The 27092-nt window shown below is 41.8% G+C and overlaps 1 protein-coding gene across 1 annotated transcript; it reads right to left on the reverse strand.

Annotated features, from left to right (window-relative positions):
- Window positions 1–1773: 1773 nt before the first annotated feature.
- Window positions 1774–11340, reverse strand: LOC106613803 (C2 calcium-dependent domain-containing protein 4C). The gene is made up of 2 exons (XM_014216427.2): window positions 11045–11340; window positions 1774–4473 (listed from the first exon to the last, which is right to left on the reverse strand). The coding sequence occupies exon 2, from the start codon at window positions 4425–4427 to the stop codon at window positions 3189–3191; it is 1239 nt and encodes a 412-aa protein (XP_014071902.1). The 5' UTR covers window positions 4428–4473; window positions 11045–11340; the 3' UTR covers window positions 1774–3188.
- Window positions 11341–27092: the final 15752 nt, after the last annotated feature.

Below are 27092 nucleotides of genomic sequence, written 5' to 3' on the forward strand. Positions count from 1 at the left end.
CCTGTTCAGTGAAATAGCTAGCAGCACAGATTTCATTTGTCTGGAGAATTGTTCCTAGTTCAAATGTACATTGGGCTGGTTTTATATATAGTACCAGTCAAAAGTTTGGATACACCTACTCATTCAAGGGTTTTTCTATATTTTTACTAGTTTCTACATTGTAGAATAATAAACTATGAAATAACACATAAGGAATCATGTAGTAATCAAAAAAGTGTTAAACAAAAAAAAATATATATATTTAAGATTCTTCAAAGTAGCCACCCTTTGCCTTGATGACAGCTTTGCACACTCTTGGCATTCTCTCAACCAGCTTTATGAGGTAGTCACCTGGAATGCATTTCAATTAACAGGTGTACCTTGTTAAAAGTTCATTTCTGGAACGTCTTTCCTTAATGCGTTTGAGCCAATCAGTTGTGTTGTGATAAGGTAGGGGTGGTATACAGAAGATAGCCCTATTTGTTAAAGACCAAGTCCATATTATGGAAAGAACAGCTCGAATAAGCAAAGAGAAACGCCAATCCATCATTACTTTAAGACATGAAGGTCAGTCAATATGGAACATTTCAAGAACATTAAAAGTTTCTTCAGGTGCAGTCGCAAAAATTATCAAGCAATACGATGAAACTGGCTCTCATAAGAAAGGAAGACCCAGAGTTACCTCTGCTGCAGAGCATAAGTTCATTAGAGTTACCAGCCTCAGAAATTGCAGCCCAAATAAATGCTTCACAGAGTTCAAGTAACAGACACATCTCAACATCAACTGTTTAGAGGAGACTGCGTGAATCAGGCCTTTTTGGTCGAATTGCTGCAAAAAACCCACTACTAAAGGACACCAATATGAAGAAGAAACTTGCTTGGGCCAAGAAACACGAGCAATGGACATTAGACCAATGGAAATCTGTCCTTTGGTCTGATGAGTCCAAATGAGAGATTTTTGCTTCCAACCGCCTTGTCTTTGTGAGATACCGAGTAGTTCAACGGATGATCTCCGCATGTGTGGTTCCCACTGTGAAGCATTGAGGAAGAGGTATTTTAATTTTTTTACCGTTATTTTACCAGGTAAGTTGACTGAGAACACATTCTCATTTACAGCAACGACCTGGGGAATAGTTACAGGGGAGAGGAAGGGGATGAATGGGCCAACAGTAAGCTGGGGATGATTAGGTGACCATAATGGTATGAGGGACAGCTTAGGAATTTAGCCAGGACATCAGGGTTAACACCCCTACTCTTACGATAAGTGCCATGGGATCTTTAATGACCACAGAGAGTCAGGACACCTGTTTAACGTCCCATCCGAAAGACGGTATGATGGTGTGGGGGTGCTTTGCTGGTGACACTGTCTGTGATTTATTTAGAATTCAAGGCACACTTAACCTGCATGGCTACCACAGCATTCTGCAGCGATATGCCATCATTTGTTTTTCAATAGGACAATGACCCAACACACCTCCAGGTTGTGTAAGGGCTATTTGAGCAAGGAGAGTGATGAAGTGCTGCATCAGATGACCTGGCCTCCAAAATCTCCAGACCTCATATGTGTTATTTCATAGTTTTGATGTCTTCACTATTATTCTACAATGTAGAAAATAGTAAAAATAAATAAAAACCCTTGAATGAGTAGATGTCCAAATTTTGGACTGGTACTGTATATGAGAAACTAGAAAAGACAATCAATTACAAAAATAGGCTTTGTTCGGCAGTCACAAAAATATTCTACCCACTTTTTGACTTAATTGAATTTTCATCATAAATGCACTTACATTTTGACCCGGTCTACTAAAATGAAGTTTTATCAAATCTACTGAGAGTATTGATGTTTCTTAGTCATGCTGTTGTAAGCCAAAAAAGGGATTGGTTACAACTCAGTGAGCACACTCCCATGTACAGCAGGTATAGATAGCATAAACACCCACATATAAATTATTTTATAGTATCATACTGATTTCTCACAATAACAAAATGATCACACATACAGCAACAAGAGTTATATAAAGTATAAGCTTGTGGAGAGCTCTTTTGTATAGTCGAGGTTCAAACATGTAACCCACAAAAAGTAATGTAACCCACAAAAAAACTGGCTACATACTGTAAAATATCAGTGATGTCCGACATGATTAGATGACTACATATCTCAACGACTGATCGATGTGTTGACCCTTTAACCATCTTCAGAAACAACCTCTGTCTCCTACTTGAAATTGCAATCAGAGCACATTTATTCTAATTCATTTTAAAGGACAACAGAGCACATGCAGAGAATAGAAGACTATGCTTCATGTCAAATATTGTTGTGTTATTGTTTATTTTTTTGCCTTTCTCAGTCTACTCATCTGGTGGCTTGTCTACACAGGGGGGCTGCCAATCATTCACTCTCCAGCAGAGAACAGTACATAATTGACAATTAACAAACAAGTCATAATGTTGTATCTTGATAACAAATTCACACATACACCATACTGAGTCATATGTCTCACACAAATACCACATTTATGTATGAAATCAAGTTCAACCACTTGGTAAACACTTTAAAATTACATGCATTCTCTCTCTCTATGGTCTATGAGTGTTATGAAATTGAAGTAAGCTGCTAATGTATCACTGCATTTACATATTCATGCCAAGCGGATGAGGATGCATACGGAGATGTCTGATCTCTATCCTCCAGGTTTGGGACATTGTGGTCACATCACAGATTGGCCCTCCCTCCAGGTGGTACTGTAGATGGCAACAACAATCAGGATATAGTAGACCCACTGATCCATAAAAGTGTTGTAGTGCTGAACTGAATAAACATTGAATCGTCTGAGGATGAGTCACATTAAGTTACAACCATGCAACATAAAACGTTGAGATCAAGAGAGTACAAAAAGTGAGTCAATCAAATGTGCAGGTGTCTTTTGACCTGTGCCATATTTGATTGTCCACCACATGATCTGGAAGTTGGGCTGTGCAGGGCTGCAGGCTCAAGGAAGAGAAGGTTGAGGAGGTGACCAGCTAAGAGACGAGCTGCTAGACCAGACCAAACAGTCATTGACTGTAAATGAACTGCTCCTTTCAGACAGTTCTCTGTGGGGCACCAAGCAAACATCAATCCCAATTATTTCTCTTCCATTCATGCACTTTATCATTCATAGTCTCATTCAGTGTCAGTCAAAGTTCTGTTCTGTATCTCCAGGACAAATCTAGAGGTCATGGATCAGCTTCTCCAGAGGGATCTCTCTCTCCCCGAGCAGAGTGTCTCTCTTCAGGCTGGTGCCCTTATTCACCACCTTGATCTTCACTGCCAGGTTCTTCACCTGCACTGAGGTCACAGAGTCAAAGAAGAAGTCTTCATTGAACACAGGATTCCGGCTGTTCTTGATGATAGTGCTCCTCTGTTTCTGCAGCTTGCCAGGGTTCAGGTACAGCGACACGCAGCAGTTGATGCTCTTGATGTCGTACACCTTGTCGTATAGCTCTTCGGCAGCCCGAACACGGATGCGCAGGCGGGCCGTGCCGGCATCGTAGTCGGCGCTTAGCCTCACCCTGCCACCATTGTGCAGGTTAATGGTGTGCTCACGGTCCGACGGCCCACTGCCGTGGAGGGAAGGGGAGTGGAGACGCCGCAGCACGTTGGGACTGGGCTCGGCCGAGCTGCACTCGTCTGTGGATAAGGAGCTGTGGCGGGCAAACTTGCTCTTGGCCTTCACCACCTTGGCCTGCGTCTCATGTGTGAAGATCTTGAGCAGCGAGGCAGAGCGGGAGAGCAGCGGGGAGTTGAAGGGAGAGGACTCAGCCGAGGAACAGGTGTCACTCTCCCCTCCGCTAAAGTAGCGGTACGGGTTGTGAGAGGCATTGAAGTCAGGGGGGTTGAGGTGGTTGCCCTCGCTGACGCTGCTCTTCCCCTTCCGCTGGCAGTTGGGGGAGGTCAGGGGGCTGGTCTGGTCACAGTGGAACAGGGACTCCTTGCGGCGGGTGTGGGGGCTCTCCATCAAAGTGGCAAAACCATAGGAAGTCTGGGTCTTGGGGACGTAGGGCAGTGACATAGCGGTCTGAGACTGAGGGTCAGCATTAGTGTCCCCTGCCACCACATCATCAGCGCTCTCTATCTGGATGATGTGACGGTTTGCTGCCCTCAGCAGGTTCTTGGTGTCCCCAGTCAGCTTGACGACCAGACAAGGACTTTGAGGACTGCTGATTTTCTTACTGCCAATGGTCTGCTCAGAGGCCGAGAGCCAAAGGCCCTCCTTGGGCTTGACGACGTCCAGGGTGTCAGGCTCTGGGGGGCAGGAGACCAGCTTGGGGGGAATAAAGAAGTCAGGGATCTTATCAGGGGTGAGAACATTGCTGTAGGCTGGAGTATTGCCCTCCTTGTCCCCATTGTCCCCCCGCCTGAGTACAGTGGTCTCTACCGACCCACGGATCTTGTCCAGAACCCACATGGTCCCACTGGGCTTCAGCAAGTGAGATACAGGGGTGTTTCTCTGTCTGCAGACAAAAGCACAAACAAGGCAGCAGTTATTGGTGTGAAATATATTCATTAATACACTGAGAAAATCACATTGTAGCTGTTACTATATCTGTGCCAGAAATGGTTTACTGAATCTAAAAACTAGAAAAACAACTAAATGGACCCCAATGTGTCAAGTTTATATTTAATCAATAAGGACCGATTGGGTGTGAAATATGGACAATAAACCCCTGAGGTGCCTTTTCGCTATTATAAAATGGTTAACAACATAAAATAATTTTGTAATACCTGTGGTATACCACGGCTTTCAACCAAATCAGCATTCAGGGTTCGAACCACCCAGTTTATAATTATTCAGGATAGAGCTGTTGAATAAATAAATAATTTGTGCAGCCTAAATAAGAGTTACATAGGACATGACTGATTTACAATGGCTAAGAAAACACTATTATTGTACATTTACTCATACAGTACATTCTATGTTGCAGTAAGTAACCTATACTATGCAAACAAGTTGCACAGCAAATTACTCCTGTGGAATAATAAAGTGTACATTAGTCAAAATAACAAATGTAGCCTAGATTACGTTTATTTATCTTAGAACTACAGTTAATTTTGTTACGGTTTCATTTGGTTCATTTAAAAATGTGACGCCAAAATGAACACTTTAGCACATCACTGAGATCCACTTCAACAGCCATAGGAAATTCTAATCTATTTCTTCTGTTAAATTCCTTAGTCAAAAAATCCTTAAGGATTAGTAATTTTCCCAACAATATCCTATTTTATGTCACATCTAATCAGAATCCTATTGCATTACTTTTTCCTATTGGGAATCAAAATCATTCCTATTGGATTTTGTGTCACCTCTATCATAATCATATTGGAATCCTATTGGACTACTTTTTTCCTATTGGAAATCAAAAGTAATCCTAAAGGTTTTTGATAAATCTTTTAGGATTTTGTCATCATAATCAGAATCCCATTATATTATATTTTTTTATGATTTTTTTATTTTTTTGTTGTAATAATGACAATTACAACAATACTGAATGAACACTTATTTTAACTTAATATAATACATCAATAAAATCAATTTAGACTAAAATACATTTCTGAAATTCAATTTGGTTTAAATAATGCAAAAACAAAGTGTTGGAGAAGAAAGTAAAAGGGCATTATGTGCCATGTAAAAAAGCTAACGTTTAAGTTCCTTGCTCAGAACATGAGAACGCTGGTGGTTCCTTTTAACATGAGTCTTCAATATTCCCAGGTAAGAAGTTCTAGGTTGTAGTTGTAGGAATTATAGGACTATTTCTCTCTATACAATTTGTATTTCATATACCTTTGACTATTGGATGTTCTTATAGGCACTTTAGTATTGCCAGTGTAACAGTATAGCTTCCGTCCCTCTCCTCGCTCCTACCTGGACTCGAACCAGGAACACATCGACAACAGCGACCCTCGAAGCAGCGTTACCCATGCAGAGCAAGGGAAACAACCACTCCAAGTCTCAGAGTCAGTGACGTTTGAAACGCTATTAGCGCGCACCCGCTAACTAGCTAGCCATTTCATATCGGTTACACCATCCTAATCTTGGGAGTTGACAGGCTTGAAGTCATAAACAGCGCAACGCATTGCGAAGGGCTGCTGGCAAAACGCACAAAAGTGCTGTTTGAATGAATGCTTATGAGCCTGCTGGTGCCTACCATCGCTCAGTCAGACTGCTCTATCAAATCATAGACTTAATTATAACATAATAACACACAGAAACACGAGCCTTAGCTCATTAATATGGTCGAATCCGGAAACTATCATTTCGAAAACATAACATTTATTATTTCGGTGAAATACGGAACCGTTTCGTATTTTACCTAACGGGTGGCATCCATACGTCTAAATGTTCCTGTTACATTGCACAACCTTCAATGTTATGTCATAATTACGTAAAATTCTGGCAAATTAGTTCGCAACGAGCCAGGCGGCCCAAAATGTTGCGTATACCCTGACTCTGCGTGCAATGAACGGAAGAGAAGTGACACAATTTCACCTGGTTAATATTGCCTGCTAACCTGGATTTATTTTAGCTAAATATGCAGGTTTAAAAATACATACTTCTGTGTATTGATTTTAAGAAAGGCATTGATGTTTATGGTTAGGTACAGTTGTGCAACGATTGTGCTTTTTTTCGCAAATGCGCTTTTGTTAAATCATCCCCCGTTTGGCGAAGTCAGCTGTCTTTGTTAGGAAGAAATAGTCTTCACAGTTCGCAACGAGCCAGGCAGCCCAAACTGCTGCGTATACCCTGACTCTGTTGCGGGAAGAGGTGACACATTTTCCCTAGTTAAAAGAAATTGCGTGTTATCAGGCATATATTAACTAAATATGCAGGTTTAAAAATACATACTTCTGTGTATTGATTTTAAGAAAGACATTGATGTTTATGGTTAGGTACAGTTGTGCAACGATTGTGCTTTTTTTCGCAAATGCGCTTTTGTTAAATCATCCCCCGTTTGGCGAAGTCAGCTGTCTTTGTTAGGAAGAAATAGTCTTCACAGTTCGCAACGAGCCAGGCAGCCCAAACTGCTGCATATACCCTGACTCTGTTGCAGAGGTGACACATTTTCCCTAGTTAAAAGAAATTCGTGTTATCAGGCAATATTAACTAAATATGCAGGTTTAAAAATATATACTTGTGTATTGATTTTAAGAAACACATTGATGTTTATGGTTAGGTACAGTTGTGCAACGATTGTGCTTTTTTTCGCAAATGCGCTTTTGTTAAATCATCCCCCGTTTGGCGAAGTCAGCTGTCTTTGTTAGGAAGAAATAGTCTTCACAGTTCGCAACGAGCCAGGCAGCCCAAACTGCTGCATATACCCTGACTCTGTTGCAGAGGTGACACATTTTCCCTAGTTAAAAGAAATTCGTGTTATCAGGCAATATTAACTAAATATGCAGGTTTAAAAATATATACTTGTGTATTGATTTTAAGAAACACATTGATATTTATGTTTAGGTACAATTTGGAGCAACGACCGTCCTTTTTCGCGAATGCGCACCACATCGATTATATGCAACGCAGGACAGGCTAGATAAACTAGTAATATCATCAACCATGTGTAGTTAACTAGTGATTATGATTGATTGATTGATTGTTTTTTATAAGAAAAGTTTCATGCTAGCTAGCAACTTACCTTGGCTTCTTACTGCATTCGCGTAACAGGCAGGCTCCTCATGGAGTGCAATGTAAAACAGGTGGTTAGAGCGTTGGACTAGTTAACCGTAAGGTTGCAAGATTGAATCCCTGAGCTGACAAGGTAAAAATCTGTCGTTCTGCCCCTGAACAAGGCAGTTAACCCACCGTTCCTAGGCCGTCATTGAAAATAAGAATGTGTTCTTAACTGACTTGCCTAGTTAAAAAATATTTATAAAAATAAATTTTAAAAAATTGGCAAATCGGTGGCCAAAAATACCGATTACCGATTGTTATGAAAACTTGAAATCGGCCCTAATTAAATCGGTCATTCCGATTAATCGGTCGACCTCTAATTTGTTCCAGTACAATACAACATTTTCGTTGTTTGGAAACAACAATTCTATACTCATTTCGGTTTCATTCATCACCACAATATAGGAGTGATCCAAGGCTGCAAGTTCATTTTCAGTATGACAACCGGTACAGTTCACCTTTTTCAACAAAGTTCTACTGAGTTACAGTTCATATAAGGAAATCAGTCAGTTGAAATAAATTCAATAGGCCCTAATGTATGGATTTCACGACTGGGCAGGGGCGCAGCAATGGGTGGGCCTGGGAGGGCATAGGCCCACCCACTGGGGAGCCAGACCCATCCACTGGTGAGCTAGGCCCAGCATATCAGAATTAGTTTTCACCCACAAAAGGGCTTTATTACAGACAGAAATACACCTCAGTTTCATCAGCTGTCCGGATGGCTGGTCTCAGACAATCCCGTAGGTGAAGAAGCCGGATGTGGAGGTCCTGGGCTGGCGTGGTTACATGTGGTCTGCGATTGTGAGGTCGGTTGAACGTACTGCCAAATTCTCTAAAATGACGTTGGAGGTGATTATGGTAGAGAAATAAACATTACATTCTCTGGCAGCCGCTCTGGTGGACATTCCTGCTGTCAGCATGCCAATTGGGAAAGGGAGATACCTAGTCTACCAAAATGAATCAGAGATGTGCGGGGGCTGCCTTAATCGACATCCACGTCTTCGGTGCCCGGGGAACAGTACGTTAACTGCCTTGTTCAGGGGCAGAACGAAATATTTTTACCTTGTTTGCTCAGGGATTCGATCCAGTGCTCTTGGCCCAATGCTCTAACCACTAGGCTACCTGCCGCCCCAATTGCACGTTCCCTCATCTGTGGCATTGTGTTGTGTGACAAAACTGCACATTTTAGAGTGGCCTTTTATTGTCCCCAGCATAAGGTGCACCTGTGTAATGATCATGCTGTTTAAACAGCTTTTTGATATGCTCACTAACAGGGATCTAAAAAAAGTTGTGCCCAAAATTTGAGAGAAATAAGCTTTTTGTGGAACATTTCTGGGACATTTTATTTCAGCTCATGAAACATGGGACCAACACTTAACATGTTGCGTTTATATTTTTGTTCAGTATATATACAAATGATACAAAACACAATATGTTGGGGGGTTTTCCCCTTAGAATGTACACTATCTTTACATAGCTAAATAAAAAATTTAGTACAGTAACACAAAGATACGAGCATTTCTTTCATTTAATATATAATAGTCAGGGTTTCACATGGGGGGCTCCCGAGTGGTGCAGCGGTCTAAGGCACTGCATCTCTGTGCTAGAGGCGTCACTACGGGTTAGATTCTGGTTCGATTCCAGGCTGTATCACAACCGGCTGTGATTGGGAGTCTCATATGGTGCCGCACAATCGCACAACTCCCTCCCTCCCAGGGTTGTACCTTGCCTTCCCCACCTGCCCCTGCATCCCCCCAAGAGCTGCAACCCCCCCCAATCAGCAGAAGGCGCTCCCTCCCCATCCTCCGTATTTCCCTCCTGGATATATCTACCAGTGCGCAGCTAGTGAACTCTTCGCACACCTGAATTAGGTCATCTTTTTTTTAACCAATACCTATGTCACATTAAGATTATATCAAATTGTTAATCTAGCTCGATGCTGTTTGGCTGTAATGTCAAATAGCACACCTTTTTTGACACAAATGTAAAGAACCTTGAAAACAATCACAGTAGGTTTCATAGCTATTGTTGTTGCAGTTAATGTGTGACGCAGATGTTTACTCCCTTGGAACTTGGGGAAACAAGTGCACGAGATAGCGGTTCCCCAATATAGGATCATCATCTCAAGTGGCAATATTGGCTGCTTATGAAGTTATTATAGTTCACGTGCCCACCTTCATAGGTAATTACATTTGTCATTTAGCAGTGCGACTAGGGCACATAAACAGATTTTTCACCTAGTCGGCTCGGGGATTCAAACCGGTTACTGAGCCAACGATCTGAACCACTAGGCTCCCGTCTTAATTGTCTAAAACATTTGGAGGGTGGGTGCGCCATATGTTAAGCAGCCAAGTTAATAGTGTATAGCCAAGTTATGAGGATAATTCTTTTAGAATGTAATGAAAATATCTATACAATTCCCATCAAAAAAATGAATAGGATTCCAATACAAGGGTCCAATTAGAATCCAATAGAAAAATCCTATCAGATTTTGAAACCAGTCTTATTGGACTCCTATATGATTCTATCCTATATGATGTTATATACAAGTATCTAATAGAAAATTCCTATCAATGTCCTGGAGTCTGGTGTAGCGGTCTAAACTCCGGACCACATTCCCCCTCAGCGACAGAGGTTTGAGCCCCGCCTCGGCCGACTGTCTGTGCCCTAAACCACTTCAATATCAGTCTCCCTATCTGTCCTATCAAAAACTATTACGTTTAAATAACTCAGCTATTTTAAAATAAAATGTAACCCTAGTCAAAAATTCCTATAGGATTAAAAATAATAATAATTGAATCCAAAAGAAAATATCAGATTTTGAAACCAGTCCTATAGGATTCTATCCTATCCTACACAATCATATAAAATCAAATAGGGTAGTTTCCAAAATCTGTTTTTTCTTTTGGATCATAATATACATATATTTTTTAGGATAGGATGTTTTGACTAGGGTTGTTAAATTGTGTGGTCAATTCATGTTGATAAGAGATGGACGATGCAGACAAAATGCTCGCCGGTCTAGTTTGTGATGAATTTGCACAATCTTGAATTGATAATAACTTTGCCTTTAAAGAGAATGAAGACGGATCTCCGTTGATTTTAGAAAAACTTGGTGTAGCCTACCATCGTAAGAACGTCAATTTATTATATAAGAAATAAATAATGTAGAAGTGTATATTTGCCTAGTATTAGCCTTTCATAAAATAAAGTGCAACAAGTGCAAATAAGAAGTTCGTAGGCTACCATTGGCGTAGCATATGCTCTCCCGTGCCAGAATATATTTAATTACTCACCCTTGAGTGAGACAAATACACAATTTTAGAAACCTGTTGAATTCAGCTTAATACACTTACTGAAGACGTGGAGGCTGCTTTGTCGACTTGATTCTTCCGTAACAGGTGTTTTCTCCCGCCTCCTCTGGATCTCACACTGTTTGCAGAACTAGGCAGGCTGGCAGGCTGGCTGGCTGCTCTGCACCCCAGAGACCAGAGATGGACTTGCGCTTCTTGAGCGACTATGATGCATTTTATACACTCGCCCGGCGGCGATGTTGGAAGCCGACCAATAAGAGAAAACTATTATATCCTAGTCTAGAGAGCCAGTGACAGCATTCTATTAAGCTGAACCGCGGCGCACTGGTCTATGGCCAGTGACGTGAATGGGCAAGTGCTGAGGAGTAGTTTGTATGTAATAAAGCCCTTTTGTGGGGGGAAAACTAATTCTGATTGGCTGGGTCTATGCCCTCCAAGGCCCACCAATAACTGCACCTGCCCAGTCATGTGAAATCCATAGGTTAGGGCCTAATGCATTTATTTCAATTGACTGATGTCCTTATATAAACTGTAACTCAGTAAAATAATTGAAATTGTTGCATGTTGCATTTATATTTTTGTTCAATAGCGTGCACTAATTTCCAGCATCAGTCAAAACTACAGGCTTTGAAATAAAAATATGACATACCAGGTAATTTATTATTTTTTTAAATAAAAGAGAATAAAGCAGAATAACATAAAATGGTTCACATGTGGTTACAATCCATTCTGCCAGCTCTGGTCTCTTTGCCCTCCGACCCCTATGGGAGGGCAGCTCCTGCTCTGCCCAATCAAAGCTCTTCTCTGTCCTGACACCCCAATTGAGGAACCAGCTTCATCCTGAAACTAAGACAGTCCCTGCCCAACTTCCAAAAACCCTACATCTTATATATATAGCCAAACAGCATCGAGCTAGATTAACAATTTGATATAATCTTAATGTGACATAGGTATTGGTTAAAAAAAAGATGACCTAATTCAGGTGTGCCAAGAGCTCACTAGCTGCGCACTGGTAGATATATCCAGGAGGGAAATACGGAGGATGGGGAGGGAGCGCCTTCTGCTGATGGGGGGGTTGCAGCTCTTGGGAGGATGCAGGGGCAGGTGGGGAAGGCAAGGTACAACCCTGGGAGGGAGGGAGTATATATACTGAAATAGTGTTCAACTAACAATTTTCAAAGTGTTGTTAAACTAACACCCCAAAAATGTTGGGTCCCTAACACTGCGGGTGTATTATATTCTGATTTAAATTAAAACTTTATAACAGCTGATGTAAGTGTTAGGGAATTTACACCTGTAGTAACTCGTTTTGGGGTGTTGCTTTAACACTGTAGGGTGTAAAGCCTTATTTGCATATTTATTTCCCAGGGTGCCTTTCAAGCTAATTTTAGACTTACCAATACCACCCATGACTGTGTTTGCTAGTGACAGAGAGATGATTGCTGCATTCAAGAGTTTTCACTCATGTAGCCTATTATAAAAAGGTAGATATTACATTTGACAATACATCCCTTTTTTATCATAGTTTTACCTTAATGGGTAAGTAGTCTGATACTTTTGGAATTTTTATTAGGATCCCCATTAGCTAATCTTCCTGGGGTTCAGATCCTCCTGGTTTGTAGGCTGCCGTCAGCAAGTCATATTACACTGGCTTGCCAAGTGTTATATAATACCTATTGGATTTGAGCCAGAGTTAGGATATCCACTAACTGGAACCTTTAATCACCTGCAATCCACAGTTAGAATGGCTGCCAAGGTTAGGAAGATTAATGAATGTGACTACCTAAACCATCTCAATAACGGGTGAAATATGTCCAACCACTTACAGATTGGATTAGTTCAGAAAAATGTATGTTATTTATCTTTGTGTAGCACAAAATCAATGAAATCAATCAATGTGCATGCAGAAACAGATATTAAAACAAACCATTCTAAAAAGCAACCTGCAACAAAGCATGCTGGGAAATATGATAATGAGGCCCCTCCCAAATGAACTCAGCACAGTGGAGTAAGAACACCACCACCTGGTTAACACTTAATTTATTCAACTGGTGGTGTCAATTTCAAGCCTACTGGTGTTAACCACATGAGAATCAACACTCAGATATAACACTCACAACACTTCTTACCTCAACGCCGAGATTTGAGCACCCATTCCGAAGGTTTTTTTCCAACTGTTCGCGCAAACATTTTTTCTTGAGGCAAGTCGAAGTTCGGTAGCCGAAGTCTACGCCTCTTCGTTGATTATTATTCAACAGTCCTACTCTTTGTAGTACGCCTAGTCGTCATTCAATGAGAGACGTCTAGTTTTCATGCACATTTCTTTCTCGAGAAATACTGTACTGAACATCTTAGTTAGACGTAAAATTATGCAATCAAGACCTACTTAACAAAAACGTCAAAATTCCAGATTTCTTGATCTTAGATTGCGTCGGACGACTTTGAGGAAGTGTATACTTGCTGTTGTTACGGTGACACAGTCAAATTGTCACTTTTTTCTTGTTTTTCAAGCAAAGGTCTTTTAAAGGAGTTATCGAGGCACAGACATTTGCGTCGCCTAGACAAGTTCTAGCCGAGTTTAGCTACGTTTTAGCTACAAACCTAGTATATAGGTGCCTTCACTTGAATGTCCAGCAACCCAAAGGTTGCGTGTTCAAATCTCATCACTGACAACTTTAGCTATTTAGCAACTTTGCAACTAAATATTACGTTTTAGCTACTTCGCAACTACTTAGCATGTTAGCTAACCCTTCCCTAACCTTAACCCCTAATCCTAACCCAGCTAATGTTAGCCACAACAAACTGGAATTCATAACCTATCATAAGTATTGCAAATTCCTAACATTTTTTATTAATTCCATTTCGTAACATCATACTAATTGTAATTTCTAACATATCATACAAAATGGATGATATCTATTACTTTGTAGATGTCTAACATACGAAATGTAACATATTATACTAAATGGAGGGAGACAGATTTATATTTACTATGTTATGTCTACCCCTCAGTCCAGGTTGTTCAGAAAATGTTTGGCTTTACCTTTTCTATTGCATTTTTCCACTTTGGCCACTCACTATAGTTTTCAGTTCTTTCCTGAAAAAGCAGGCCTCACAACTTTGAGGTGCCACTCTGTAGTCCATGAACTGTGATGTGAAAACACAATGAACATGTAAATCGGCATCTAATTGATTCCCCAAAAATATAATTGGTGCTTCTATTCTTCATTACCTGTTTGTGAGACATATAGCCAGAGACACAGACAACGATGGAAACCTGCAGGCACCTCATTGCTCCTGGGGCAGACAATGCCCTTTTTCTGTCAGACACCTAATAGAATTGGGAGCTGACACACAAACAGGATGCCCAAGAGTAAATGAACACTTGGATTAGACTTTAATTAGAATTGTCAGTCTCTTTAACCATAACACACCTGACACTTTAACAGAGACACTGAAGAGACGGACAGAACTTAAGAAGGCTGTAGGTAAGTAAACTGGCTTTATGACATTTTTCAGTGATTGGCAAATACTGTATCAACTGTGACACTTCATGACTCAACCTGTTCTGAAGAGGTAAACAAAGGAGAGCTCAAGTATGGCATGACACACAGCTATTGACTTTGTCAAATGCTGTTGAAGTGATATGGCTACAGGTTCAACTGCCTCACCTAAACCCTATTATTGTGGGAAGTTGCTATAGACCAATTGCTAACAGTCAATATCTGGATAATACACTATATATACAAAAGTATGTGGACACCCCTTCAAATTAGTGGATTCTGCCATTTCATCCACACCCGTTGCTGACATGTGTATAAAATCGAGCACACCGCCATGCAATCTCCATAGACAAACATTGGCAGTAGAATGGCCTTACTGAAGCTCGGTGACTTTCAATGGGGCACCGTCATAGGATGCCATCTTTCCAACAAGTTAGTTCGTCAAATTTCTGCCCTGCAAGAGTTTCCCTGGTCAACTGAAAGTGCTGGTATTGTGAAGTGGAAATGTCTAAGAGCAATAAGGGCTCAGCCACAAAGTGGTAGGCCACACAAGCTCACAGAACGGGACCGCCGAGTGCTGAAGCGCATAAAAATAGTCTGTCCTTGGTTGCAACACTCACTACCGAGTTCCAAACTGCCTCGGGAAACAAGGTCAGCACAAGAACTGTTCGTCGGGAGCTTCATGAAATGGGTTTTCATGGCCAAGCAGCCGCACACAAGCCTAAGATCACCATGCGCAATGCCAAGCGTTGGCTGGAGTGGTGTAAAGCTAACCACCATTGGACTCTGGAGCAGTGGAAACTCGTTTTCTCTGAAGTGAGGAATCACGCTTTACAATCTGGCTGTCCGACGGAAGAATCTGGGTTTGACGGCCCGAATGCATAGTGCCAACTAACGTTTGGTGAAGCAGAAATGATAGTCTGGGTCTGTTTTTCAGTGAAGGGAAATCTTATTGCTACAGCGTACAATGACATTCTAGACGATTCTGTGCTTCCAACTTTGTGGCAATAGTTTGGGGAAGGCCCTTTCCTGTTTCCCGTGCAAAAAGCGAGGTTCATACAGAAATTGTATTTTGAGATTGGTGTGAAAGAACTTGACTGGCCTGCACAGAGCACTGACCTCAAAACCTATTGAACAACTTTGGGATGAGTTGAAACGCTGACTGAGAACCAGGCCTAATTGCCCAACCTCACTAATGCTTTTGTAGCTGAATGGAAGCAAGTCCCTGCAGCAATATTCCAACATCTAGTGGAAAGCCTTCCCATAAGAGTGGAGACTGTTATAGCAGCAAAGGTGGGACCAATTCCATATTAAATCCCATGATTTTGGAATGAGATGCTCGACGAGCAGGCGTCCACATACTTTTGGTCATGTAGTGTACGTGTGAAATGCTTGATGGTGTACGTGATATTAACAGAGAGGTATATTTTCTGGGTGACCAAAATATTGACTGGTTTTTAATCAAGCTGTCCACTCAAAAAAAGCTTCAAACTGAAACCAGTGCCTGCAATCTGGTTCAGGTAATTAGTCAACCTACCAGGGTATATGCAAACAGCACAGGAAATAAATCCATGTGTATTAATCACATCTTTACTAATGCGGAAGAAATCTGCTCTAAAGCAGTATCCACACCCATCGGATGTAGTGATCATAATATACTGCTCAAAAAAATAAAGGGAACACTTAAACAACACATCCTAGATCTGAATGAAAGAAATAATCTTATTAAATACTTTTTTCTTTACATAGTCGAATGTGCTGACAACAAAATCACACAAAAATAATCAATGGAAATCCAATTTATCAACCCATGGAGGTCTGGATTTGGAGTCACACTCAAAATTAAAGTGGAAAACCACACTACAGGCTGATCCAACTTTGATGTAATGTCCTTAAAACAAGTCAAAATGAGGCTCAGTAGTGTGTGTGGCCTCCACGTGCCTGTATGACCTCCCTACAATGCCTGGGCATGCTCCTGATGAGGTGGCGGATGGTCTCCTGAGGGATCTCCTCCCAGACCTGGACTAAAGCATCCGCCAACTCCTGGACAGTCTGTGGTGCAACGTGGCATTGGTGGATGGAGCGAGACATGATGTCCCAGATGTGCTCAATTGGATTCAGGTCTGGGGAATGGGCGGGCCATCCATAGCATCAATGCCTTCCTCTTGCAGGAACTGCTGACACACTCCAGCCACATGAGGTCTAGCATTGTCTTGCATTAGGAGGAATCCAGGGCCAACCGCACCAGCATGTGGTCTCACAATGGGTCTGAGGATCTCATCTCGGTACCTAATGGCAGTCAGGCTACCTCTGGCGAGCACATGGAGGGCTGTGCGGCCCCTCAAAGAAATGCCACCCCACACCATGACTGACCCACCGCCAAACCGGTCATGCTGGAGGATGTTGCAGGCAGCAGAACATTCTCCACGGCGTCTCCAGACTCTGTCACGTCTGTCACATGTGCTCAGTGTGAACCTGCTTCATCTGTGAAGATCACAGGGCGCCAGTGGCGAATTTGCCAATCTTGGTGTTCTCTGGCAAATGCCAAACGTCCTGCATGGTGTTGGGCTGTAAGCACAACCCCCACCTGTGGACGTCGGGCCCTCATACCACCCTCATGGAGTCTGTTTCTGACCATTTGAGCAGACACATGCACATGTGTGGCCTGCTGGAGGTCATTTTGCGGGGCTCTGGCAGTGCTTCTCCTGCTCCTCCTTGCACAAAGGCGGAGGTAGCGGTCCTGCTGCTGGGTTGTTGCCCTCCTACGGCCTCCTCCACGTCTCCTGATGTACTGGCCTGTCTCCTGGTAGCGCCTCCATGCTCTGGACACTACGCTGACAGACACAGCAAACCTTCTTGCCACAGCTCGCATTGATGTGCCATCCTGGATGAGCTGCACTACCTGAGCCACTTGTGTGGGTTGTAGACTCCGTCTCATGCTACCACTAGAGTGAAAGCACCGCCAGCATTCAAAAGTGACCAAAACATCAGCCAGGAAGCATAAGAACTGGTCTGTGGTCAACACTCCTTTATTGGGGGTGTCTTGCTAATTGCCTATAATTTCCACCTGTTGTCTATTCCATTTGCACAACAGCATGTGAAATGTATTGTCAATCAGTGTTGCTTCCTAAGTGGACAGTTTGATTTCACAGAAGTGTGATTGACTTGGAGTTACATTGTGTTGTTTAAGTGTTCCCTTTATTTTTTTGAGCAGTGTATAATAGCCATATCTAGGAAAACCAAAGTCCTTAAGGCTGGGGCTAAAATTGTGTATAACAAATCATTCAAGAGGTTCTGTAGGGATTCCTATGTTAAAGATGTAAAGAATATTTGCTGGTATGGTGTGGAGCAAACAAATGCCGTACTTGACACATTTATAAAATTGCTTCTTCCAGTTACCAATAAGCATGCACCCATTAAGATACGGACTGTAAAAACTACTAATGGTATGGTTGAGAGGGACGAGGAAAAAGGAATGGAAAATAAGTCTGACTTCACAGCCGATTGGCAAACATAACGTAAATTGTGAAATCATGTGACTAAACTATACAAAAGAAGAAGAAACTGTATTATGAGACAAAGATAAATGATATACAGTACCAGTCAAAAGTTTTTCAACAGGACAATGACCCAAAACACACCTCCAGGCTGTGTAAGGGCTATTTGACCAAGAAGGAGAGTGATGGAGTGCTGCATCAGATGACCTGGCCTCCACAAATCACCCGACCTCAACCCAATTGAGATGGTTTGGAATGAGTTGGACCGCAGAGTGAAGGAAAAGCCATCAAGCATTTATTTGGGCTGCAATTTCTGAGGCTGGTAACTCTAATGAACTTATCCTCTGCAGCTGAGGTAACTCTGGGTCTTCCATTCCTGTGACAGTCCTCATAAGAGCCAGTTTCACCATAGCGCTTGATGGTTTTTGCAACTGCACTTGAAGAAACTTTCAAAGTTCTTGAAATGATCCGTATGGACTGACCTTCATGTCTTAAAGTTATGATGGACTGTTGTTTCTCTTTGCTTATTTGAGCTGTTCTTGCCATAATATGGACTTGGTATTTTACCAAATAGGGCTATCTTCTGTATACCCCCCTACCTTGTCACAACACAACTGATTGGCTCAAACGCATTAAGGAAAGAAATTCCACAAATTAACTTAAGGCACACCTGTTAATTGAAATGCATTCCAGGTGACTACCTCATGAAGCTGGTTGAGAGAATGCCTAGAGTGTGCAAAGCTGTCATCAAGGCAAATGGTGGCTATTTGAAGAATCTAAAATCTAAAATATATTTTGATTTGTTGAAGACTTTTTTGGTTACTACATGATTCCATGTGTGTAATTTCAGAGTTTAGATGTCTACACAATTATTATACAATGTAGAAAATAGTAAAAATAAAGAAAAACCCTTGAATGAGTAGGTGTTCTAAAACTTTGACCAGTTGTGTATGTTATATCACTAGAGGTACATTTTCTGGGCGATTTAATTATTGACTGCCTTTCGTCAGGCCGCCCACTCAAGAGAAAGCTTCAAACTGTAACTTGTGCCTGCAACCTGCTTCAGGTTATCAATCAACCTACCAGGGTAGTTACAAACAGCACAGGAATGAATTCATCAACATGTCTTGATCACCTATTTACTAATGCTGCAGAAATTTGTTAGAAAGCAGCATCCAAATCCATCGGATGTAGTGATCACAATATAGTAGCTATATCTAGGAAAACCAATGTTCCAAAGGCTGGGCCTAATATACTGTATAAGAGCTCTTACAATAAGTTTTGTAGTGATTCCTATGTTGTTGATGTAAATCATATTTCTTGGTCCGTGGTGTGTAATGAGAAGCAACCAGATGCTGCACTTGAACACATATGAAATTGCTTACCCTAGTTATTAACAAGCATGCACCCATCAAGAAAATGACTAAAAACTGTTAAATCCCTGTGGAATCCCACCATTTTAAAGACAAGACTCTCGTTAATCTAACCACATTGTCCGATTTCAAAAAGGCTTTACAACGTAAGCAAAACATTAGATTATGTCAGGAGAGTACCCAGCCAGAAATAATCACACACCCATTTTTCAAGCTAGCATATAATGTCACAAAAACCAAAACCACAGCTAAATGCAGCACTAACCTTTGATGATCTTCATCAGATGACACTCCTAGGACATTATGTTATACAATACATGCATGTTTTGTTCAATCAAGTTCATATTTATATCAAAAACCAGCTTTTTACATTAGCATGTGACGTTCAGAACTAGCAAACATACCGAAAACTTCCGGTGAATTTACTAAATTACTCACGATAAACGTTCACAAAAAACATAATTATTTTAAGAATTATAGATACAGAACTCCTTTATGCAATCGCGGTGTCAGATTTTAATAGCTTTTCGGTGAAAGCACATTTTGCAATATTCTGAGTAGATAGCCCGGCCATCATGGCAAGCTATTTTGACACCCACCAAGTTTGGCACTCACCAAACTCAGATTTACTATACGAAAAATTGGATTACCTTTGTTCTTCGTCAGAATGCACTCCCAGGACTTCTACTTTACACCCAAAGTTGTTTTGGTTCCAAATAATCCATAGTTATGTTCAAATATCCTCTGTTATGTCCGTGCGTTCAGGTCCCTATCCGAACGGTGATGCGCAGACGCATATCGTGACCAAAAATTTCAAAAATATTCCATTACCGTACATCGAAGCATGTCAAACGCTGTTTAAAATCAATTTTTATGCGATTTTTCTCGTAAAATAGCGATAATATTCCAACCCGGGAGACGTTGTTTTCGTTCAAAGATTGAAAGAAGATAATGGTGTCTTCACATGCACCCATGTCATTGTTCTCAGATCGACCACTATCCAAAACCCCTACTGTTTTTCAGCCAGGGACTGCAGAGTCATCATTCCCCGTTCTGGCGCCTTCTGAGAGCCTATGGGAGCCTTAGAAAATGTCACGTTACAGCAGAGATCCTCTGTTTTCGATAAAGAGGCTATAGAAGGCCAAGAAATGGTCAGAGAGGGCACTTCCTGTATAGAATCTTCTCAGGTTTTGGCCTGCCATGAGTTCTGTTATACTCACAGACACCATTCAAACAGTTTTAGAAACTTTAGGGTGTTTTCTATCCAAATCAAACAATTATATGCATATTCTAGTTTCTGGGCAGGAGTAATAACCAGATTAAAATCGGGTACTTTTTTTTATCCGGACGTGAAAATACTGCCCCCTACCCAAGAGAGGTTAACCTCTTAAATCTAGACGTTCCGCTAACGGAACACCTGCTCCAATATCCAATGATAGGCGTGGCGCGAATGACAAATTCCTCAAAAATACAAAAACTTCCATTTTTCAAACATATGACTATTTTACAGCATTTTAAAGACAAGACTCTCCTTTATCTAACCACACTGTCCAATTTCAAAAAGGCTTTACAGCGAAAGCAAAACATGAGATTATGTCAGCAGAGTACCCAGCCAGAAATAATCAGACACCCATTTTTCAAGCTAGCATATAATGTCACAAAAACCAAAACCACAGCTAAATGCAGCACTAACCTTTGATGATCTTCATCAGATGACAACCCTAGGACATTATGTTATACAATACATGCATGTTTTGTTCAATCAAGTTCATATTCATATCAAAAACCAGCTATTTACATCAGCATGTGATGTTCAGAACTAGCATTCCCACCGAACAGTTCCGGTGAATTTACTAAATTACTCACGATAAACGTTCACAAAAAACATAATTATTTTAAGAATTATAGATACAGAACTCCTTTGTGCAATCGAGGTGTCCGATTTTAAAATAGCTTTTCGGTGAAAGCACATTTTGCAATATTCTGAGTACATAGCCCGGCATCACAGGGCTAGCTATTTAGACACCCAGCAAGTTTAGCCTTCACCAAACTCCGATTTACTATTAGAAAAGTTTGAATACCTTTGGTGTTCTTCGTCAGAATGCACTCCCAGGACAGCTACTTCAATAACAAATGTTGGTTTGGTTCAAAATAATCCATTGTTATATCCAAATAGCGGCGTTTTGTTCGTGTGTTCAAGACACTATCCAAGGGTGACGAAGGGTCACGCGCACGGCGCATTTCGTGACAAATAATTTCTAAATATTCCATTACCGTACTTCGAAGCATGTCAACCGCTGTTTAAAATCAATTTTTATGCAATTTTTCTCGTAAAAAAGCGATAATATTCCGACCGGGAGTGGTGGTTTTCGTTCAAAGATAAAACATGGAGTCAACTCGTGCACGAGCCTGAGTCTCACAGTACTGTGACCAGCCACTATCCAAACACGCTAATGTTTTTCAGCCAGAGCCTGCAAAGCCACGATTCAGCTTTTTGCCGCCTTCTGAGAGCCCATGGGAGCCGTAGGAAGTGTCACGTAACAGCAGAGATCCCCTGTATTGGATAGAGATAATCAAGAAGGGCAAGAAATTGTCAGACAGGGCACTTCCTGCATGGAATCTTCTCAGGTTTTGGCCTGCCAAATGAGTTTTGTTATACTCACAGACACCATTCAAACAGTTTTAGAAACTTTGGATTGTTTTCTATCCAAAGCTAATAATTATATGCATATTCTAGTTTCTGGACAGGAGTAATAATCAGATTAAATCGGGTACGTTTTTTATCCGGCCGTGAAAATACTGCCCCCTAGCCATAACAGGTTAATACATTGTAAGGCTGCATGATGCGACTCTAATGATGATTTGAAAAAAGTCGCTTGAAAGGCATGAGCTCTGCTTAGTTTTTTTGCACATGCTGTACACACTACATCAGTCACCCATTCACAATTTGATAAGCACTTGATAATGCCTAGAATTTATTGGCGGCCTCCCCTTTGTGTTGCCATAATGCACCCAAAACAAATCCATGCCTTTTGCAGCCAGTGGCCGTTGTTTCCGTCTCCCTGAGTGCTGCGTACTCCAAAGCACCTCTCACTCACATAGCTCTCCATCAGGTGATCGGGTCTTTCTCACAGGCTACAAGTGAAGACAGACACTTCAGGGATGCAACTCAGCACGTCCTTATCCAATTCTGAGGTGCATATTGAAGATATTGGAAGAACTGTCCACATTTACTTTCGTCAGCCAACAAGATGAGTAGGCCTAACGAACAGCAAAAGCACTAGCCTATGTCAATCTACTATCCCACATAGTACAAAAGTCGACCATTTCTATTCTGTGCAGGAAATAAATATTCAAAGCTTAGTCTGGGACAGTTGTGGGAGGCGATAGAGCCCAAATGAATACAACCACTAACTTCAAAATGCAATGTGGCTGACAACAGATCAGAACATTTAGCTTAACATCTTGATCAACCTTTAGGCTATTTCTTCACATTGTAAGCACAGCGTAGTAGGTTAAGCGTGAATGTTCCATTAGCGGAAAAGACCATTATCAAAAGTGACCGTAAATGCAATTATGCATGTAATGCTTTTATTAGAAAGGTGCATTTCTATGGTGAAAATGATCTTCCCCAAGCATACATAAGCGTTGCTTATTTCATTGAACGGTGTATACCTTGTGTATCCCATACATACAACTAATAAAACTTGACATTTGTGAGAGGTATTGACGTGTTAAAGTAAAGAACTGTCTGTTCAAACAGCTAACACACAGTTCAGACACCCATACATAACCCCCACCAGGGGTCTCTTCACAGTCATCAAGTCCAGAAGACACTCTGGGAAATGCACAGTACTACATGGAACTCTTCCACATCAAGTAACTCAAGCGAGCAGTAAAATCTGAAAACACAACACCTCCTGACACAACGCGGACATGACATGCACATATGCATACACACACACACATTGTAATGCTATGGCATTGTGGAATTTATATTTTATAAGTGTAATAATGTAATATCTTGTATGATGTTTTGTTTTATTTACGATGTAGGCCATTGTGTTTTGATGTAACTGTTTTAACCATGTTTGGACCCCAGGAAGAATGAGGATCCTAATAATTATTCAATTGTACACTTTGCTGCAACCAGGTCAACCTGTTACAGTCCACTGCCAGTGTCATTTTCTCATGACATAACCAATACCATTTATTATAGATTGCAGATGACTGTTTGACCTCTTACCCAGTCACTGTTGGTAAAACACCCTGATTAAGGTAATTGAGAGGGTCACAGTTGTCTACAGCAGTCAGACAGCAGTGTAGCTCCACCAGAGCAGGGCTAGCAGGGCTGTAATATTAGTTACACTCCCTGAGTCTATTTGGTACAGTGGTGTACACACACCATATTCTTTATATTATTAGGTAAGCCAATTCAATACCAAATTAAGGCCATAGATAGCCTATATCCAAAGAACCATTGTAGGCTGAGACAGGGACCTAGAGACAGATACAGAGGGAAAAGGTTAATGTGGCTGTCCTGTGCACATTAATGGCCACAGCCAGCATCTCTCTATCCGTTTGAGAATTTAAAGAACACTGAAGTCTTCCAATTAAACCAGAGAAAACAAGCCCTTGCCCTCGGTCATACCTGTGAATTACACAAATGATTTAATGGTACACCTTACTTGTTCTTCCCAAGGAGGACATGAAAATCAGAGCACAGGAAAGTGGCCAATTATCCTTGAGAGACCATAGGGAGTCGAACCATGACTGTGTCCTGAGACCCACTCCTTTAATTCTCTGTGCCTCAGCCACAAACAACTCTGTTGGACCCCTGGAAGAACAGGAAGTGAGACGGGAGCAGAGTGGTGGAGAGTAGAAATAACAGATAAAAACCCTCTGACCCAAAGCTCAGTGGGAGAGCTAACATGCCAGGAGGCCGCAGCACAGCATTTGTTGTTCCAGCAGTTTGTGTGTTGCATGGAGGAGGACGCTCCATTCACCCTCACAGACGGACACGACGGCTGGTGAGTCAGAGGCATTACACGTCCACAGCACATAAAAAAAAAAATAGAACCCGATGGTAACAACAATGGCTGTCTTCCCCCAATTCTCCTTAGTTGCCTTGGAGACCAATCCTCACATACAGTAAGGCATGAAGTTTCCCCCCCACAATACACAGGCACACCATAGACTTAATATAATTGACAGGTACGCCTACATTTGCTGCAGCATATCCTATGCTACAGTAATATAAAGATGAAATTCGTGTCTAATTTATGTATCTCCATCTGGCTTTCCGGGGTCACCTTGTTTTTTTAAATGATTTTTTAATTGTTTTATTATTGCAGCCTATCACTCGAATACTTTTGCTTTAAAATCAGTGCACCGAAGCACACTCTCTCCAACTCCATTCAAATTGCATCCAAAATAGATAATCCTGTTCTAGATTGACATATCCCTATACAGTGCATATTAAAAATAAAAAAACATTACATAAGTATTCAGACCCTTTGCTATGAGACTTGAAATTGAGCTCAGGTGAATCCTGTTCCCATTGATCGTCCTTGAGATGTTCTACAACTTTGAGTCCACCTGTGGTAAATTCAATTGTTTGGACATGATTTGGAAAGGCACACAGCTGTCTATATAAACGTCCCACAGTTGACAGTGCATGTCAGCGCAAAAACCAAGCCACGAGGTCGAAGGAATTTTCCGTAGAGCTCCGAGACAGGATTGTGTGGAAGCACAGATCTGGTGAAGGTTACAAAAACATTTTTGCAGCATTGAAGGTCCCCAAGAACACAGTGGCCTCCATCATTATTAAATGGAAGAAGTTTGGAACCACCAAGACTCTTCCTAGAGCTGGCCACCCAGCCAAACTGAGCAATCAGAGGAGAAGGGCCTTGGTCAGGGAGGTGACCAAGAACCCAAATGGTCACTCTGACAGAGCTCCAGAGTTCCTCATTGGAGATGAGAGAACCTTTCAGGACAACCATCTCTGCAGCACTTCACCAAATCAGGCCTTTATGGTAGTGGCCAGGTAGAAGCCACTCCTCAGTAAAAGGCACATGACAGTCCACTTGGAGTTGGCCAAAAGGCACCTAAAGACTCTCAGACCATGAGAAATAAGATTCTCTGGTCGGATGAAACCAAGATTGAACTATTTGGCCTGAATGCCAAGCGTCACGTCTGGAGGAAACCTGGCACCATCCCTACGGTGAAGCATGGTGGTGGCAGCATCATGCTGTGGGGAGGTTTTTCAGCGGCAGGGACTGAGAGACAAGTCAGGATCAAGGGAAAGATGAACAGAGCAAAGTACAGAGAGATCATTGATGAAAACTGGCCAGCCAGAGCCCGGACTTGAACCCGATCAAACATCGCTGGAGACCTGAAAATAGCTGTGTAGCGACGCTCCCCATCCAACTTGAGAGAGCTTGACATGATCTGCAGAGAACAATGGGAGAAACTCCCCAAATGCAGGTGTGCCAAGCTTGTAGCGTCATACCCAAGACGAGGCTGTAATCACTGCCAAAGGAGCCTTAAAGTATTGAGTAAAGGGTCTGAATACTTATGTAAAGGCGATATCATTTTTTTCATTTGCAAACATTTCTAAAAACTTGTTTTTGCTTTGTCATTATGGGGTAGTGTGTCGATTGATGAGGGAAAAAAACAATTCATCAATTTTAGATTAAGGTTGTTAAGTAACAAAATGTGAAAAAAGTTAAGGGCTCTGAATACTTTTCGAATGCACAAATATATATATATATATATATATATATATATATACACACACACACACACACACACACACACACACTGCTCAAAAAAGGGAACACTTAAATAACACATCCTAGATCTGAATGAAATAAATAATCTTATTAAATACTTTTTTCTTTACATAGTTGTATGTGCTGACAACAAAATCACACAAAAATAATCAATGGAAATCCAATTTATCAACCTATGGAGGTCTGGATTTGGAGTCACACTCAAAATTAAAGTGGAAAACCACACTACAGGCTGATCCAACTTTGATGTAATGTCCTTAAAACAAGTCAAAATGAGGCTCAGTAGTGTGTGTGGCCTCCACGTGCCTGTATGACCTCCCTACAACGCCTGGGCATGCTCCTGATGAGGTGGCGGATGGTCTCCTGAGGGATCTCCTCCCAGACCTGGACTAAAGCATCCGCCAACTCCTGGACAGTCTGTGGTGCAACGTGGCGTTGGTGGATGGAGCGAGACATGATGTCCCAGATGTGCTCAATTGGATTCAGGTCTGGGGAACGGGCGGGCCAGTCCATAGCATCAGTGCCTTCCTCTTGCAGGAACTGCTGACACACTCTAGCCACATGAGGTCTAGCATGGTCTTGCATTAGGAGGAACCCAGGGCCAACCGCACCAGCATATGGTCTCACAAGGGGTCTGAGGATCTCATCTCGGTACCTAATGGCAGTCAGGCTACCTCTGGCGAGCACATGGAGGGCTGTGCGGCCCCCCAAAGAAATGCCACCCCACACCATGACTGACCCACCGCCAAACCGGTCATGCTGGAGGATGTTGCAGGCAGCAGAACATTCTCCACGGCGTCTCCAGACTCTGTCACGTCTGTCACATGCTCAGTGTGAACCTGCTTTCATCTGTGAAGAGCACAGGGCGCCAGTGGCGAATTTGCCAATCTTGGTGTTCTCTGGCAAATGCCAAACGTCCTGCA

This window comes from Salmo salar, chromosome ssa10, assembly GCF_905237065.1.
Source record: "Salmo salar chromosome ssa10, Ssal_v3.1, whole genome shotgun sequence".
Taxonomy (NCBI): domain Eukaryota; kingdom Metazoa; phylum Chordata; class Actinopteri; order Salmoniformes; family Salmonidae; genus Salmo; species Salmo salar.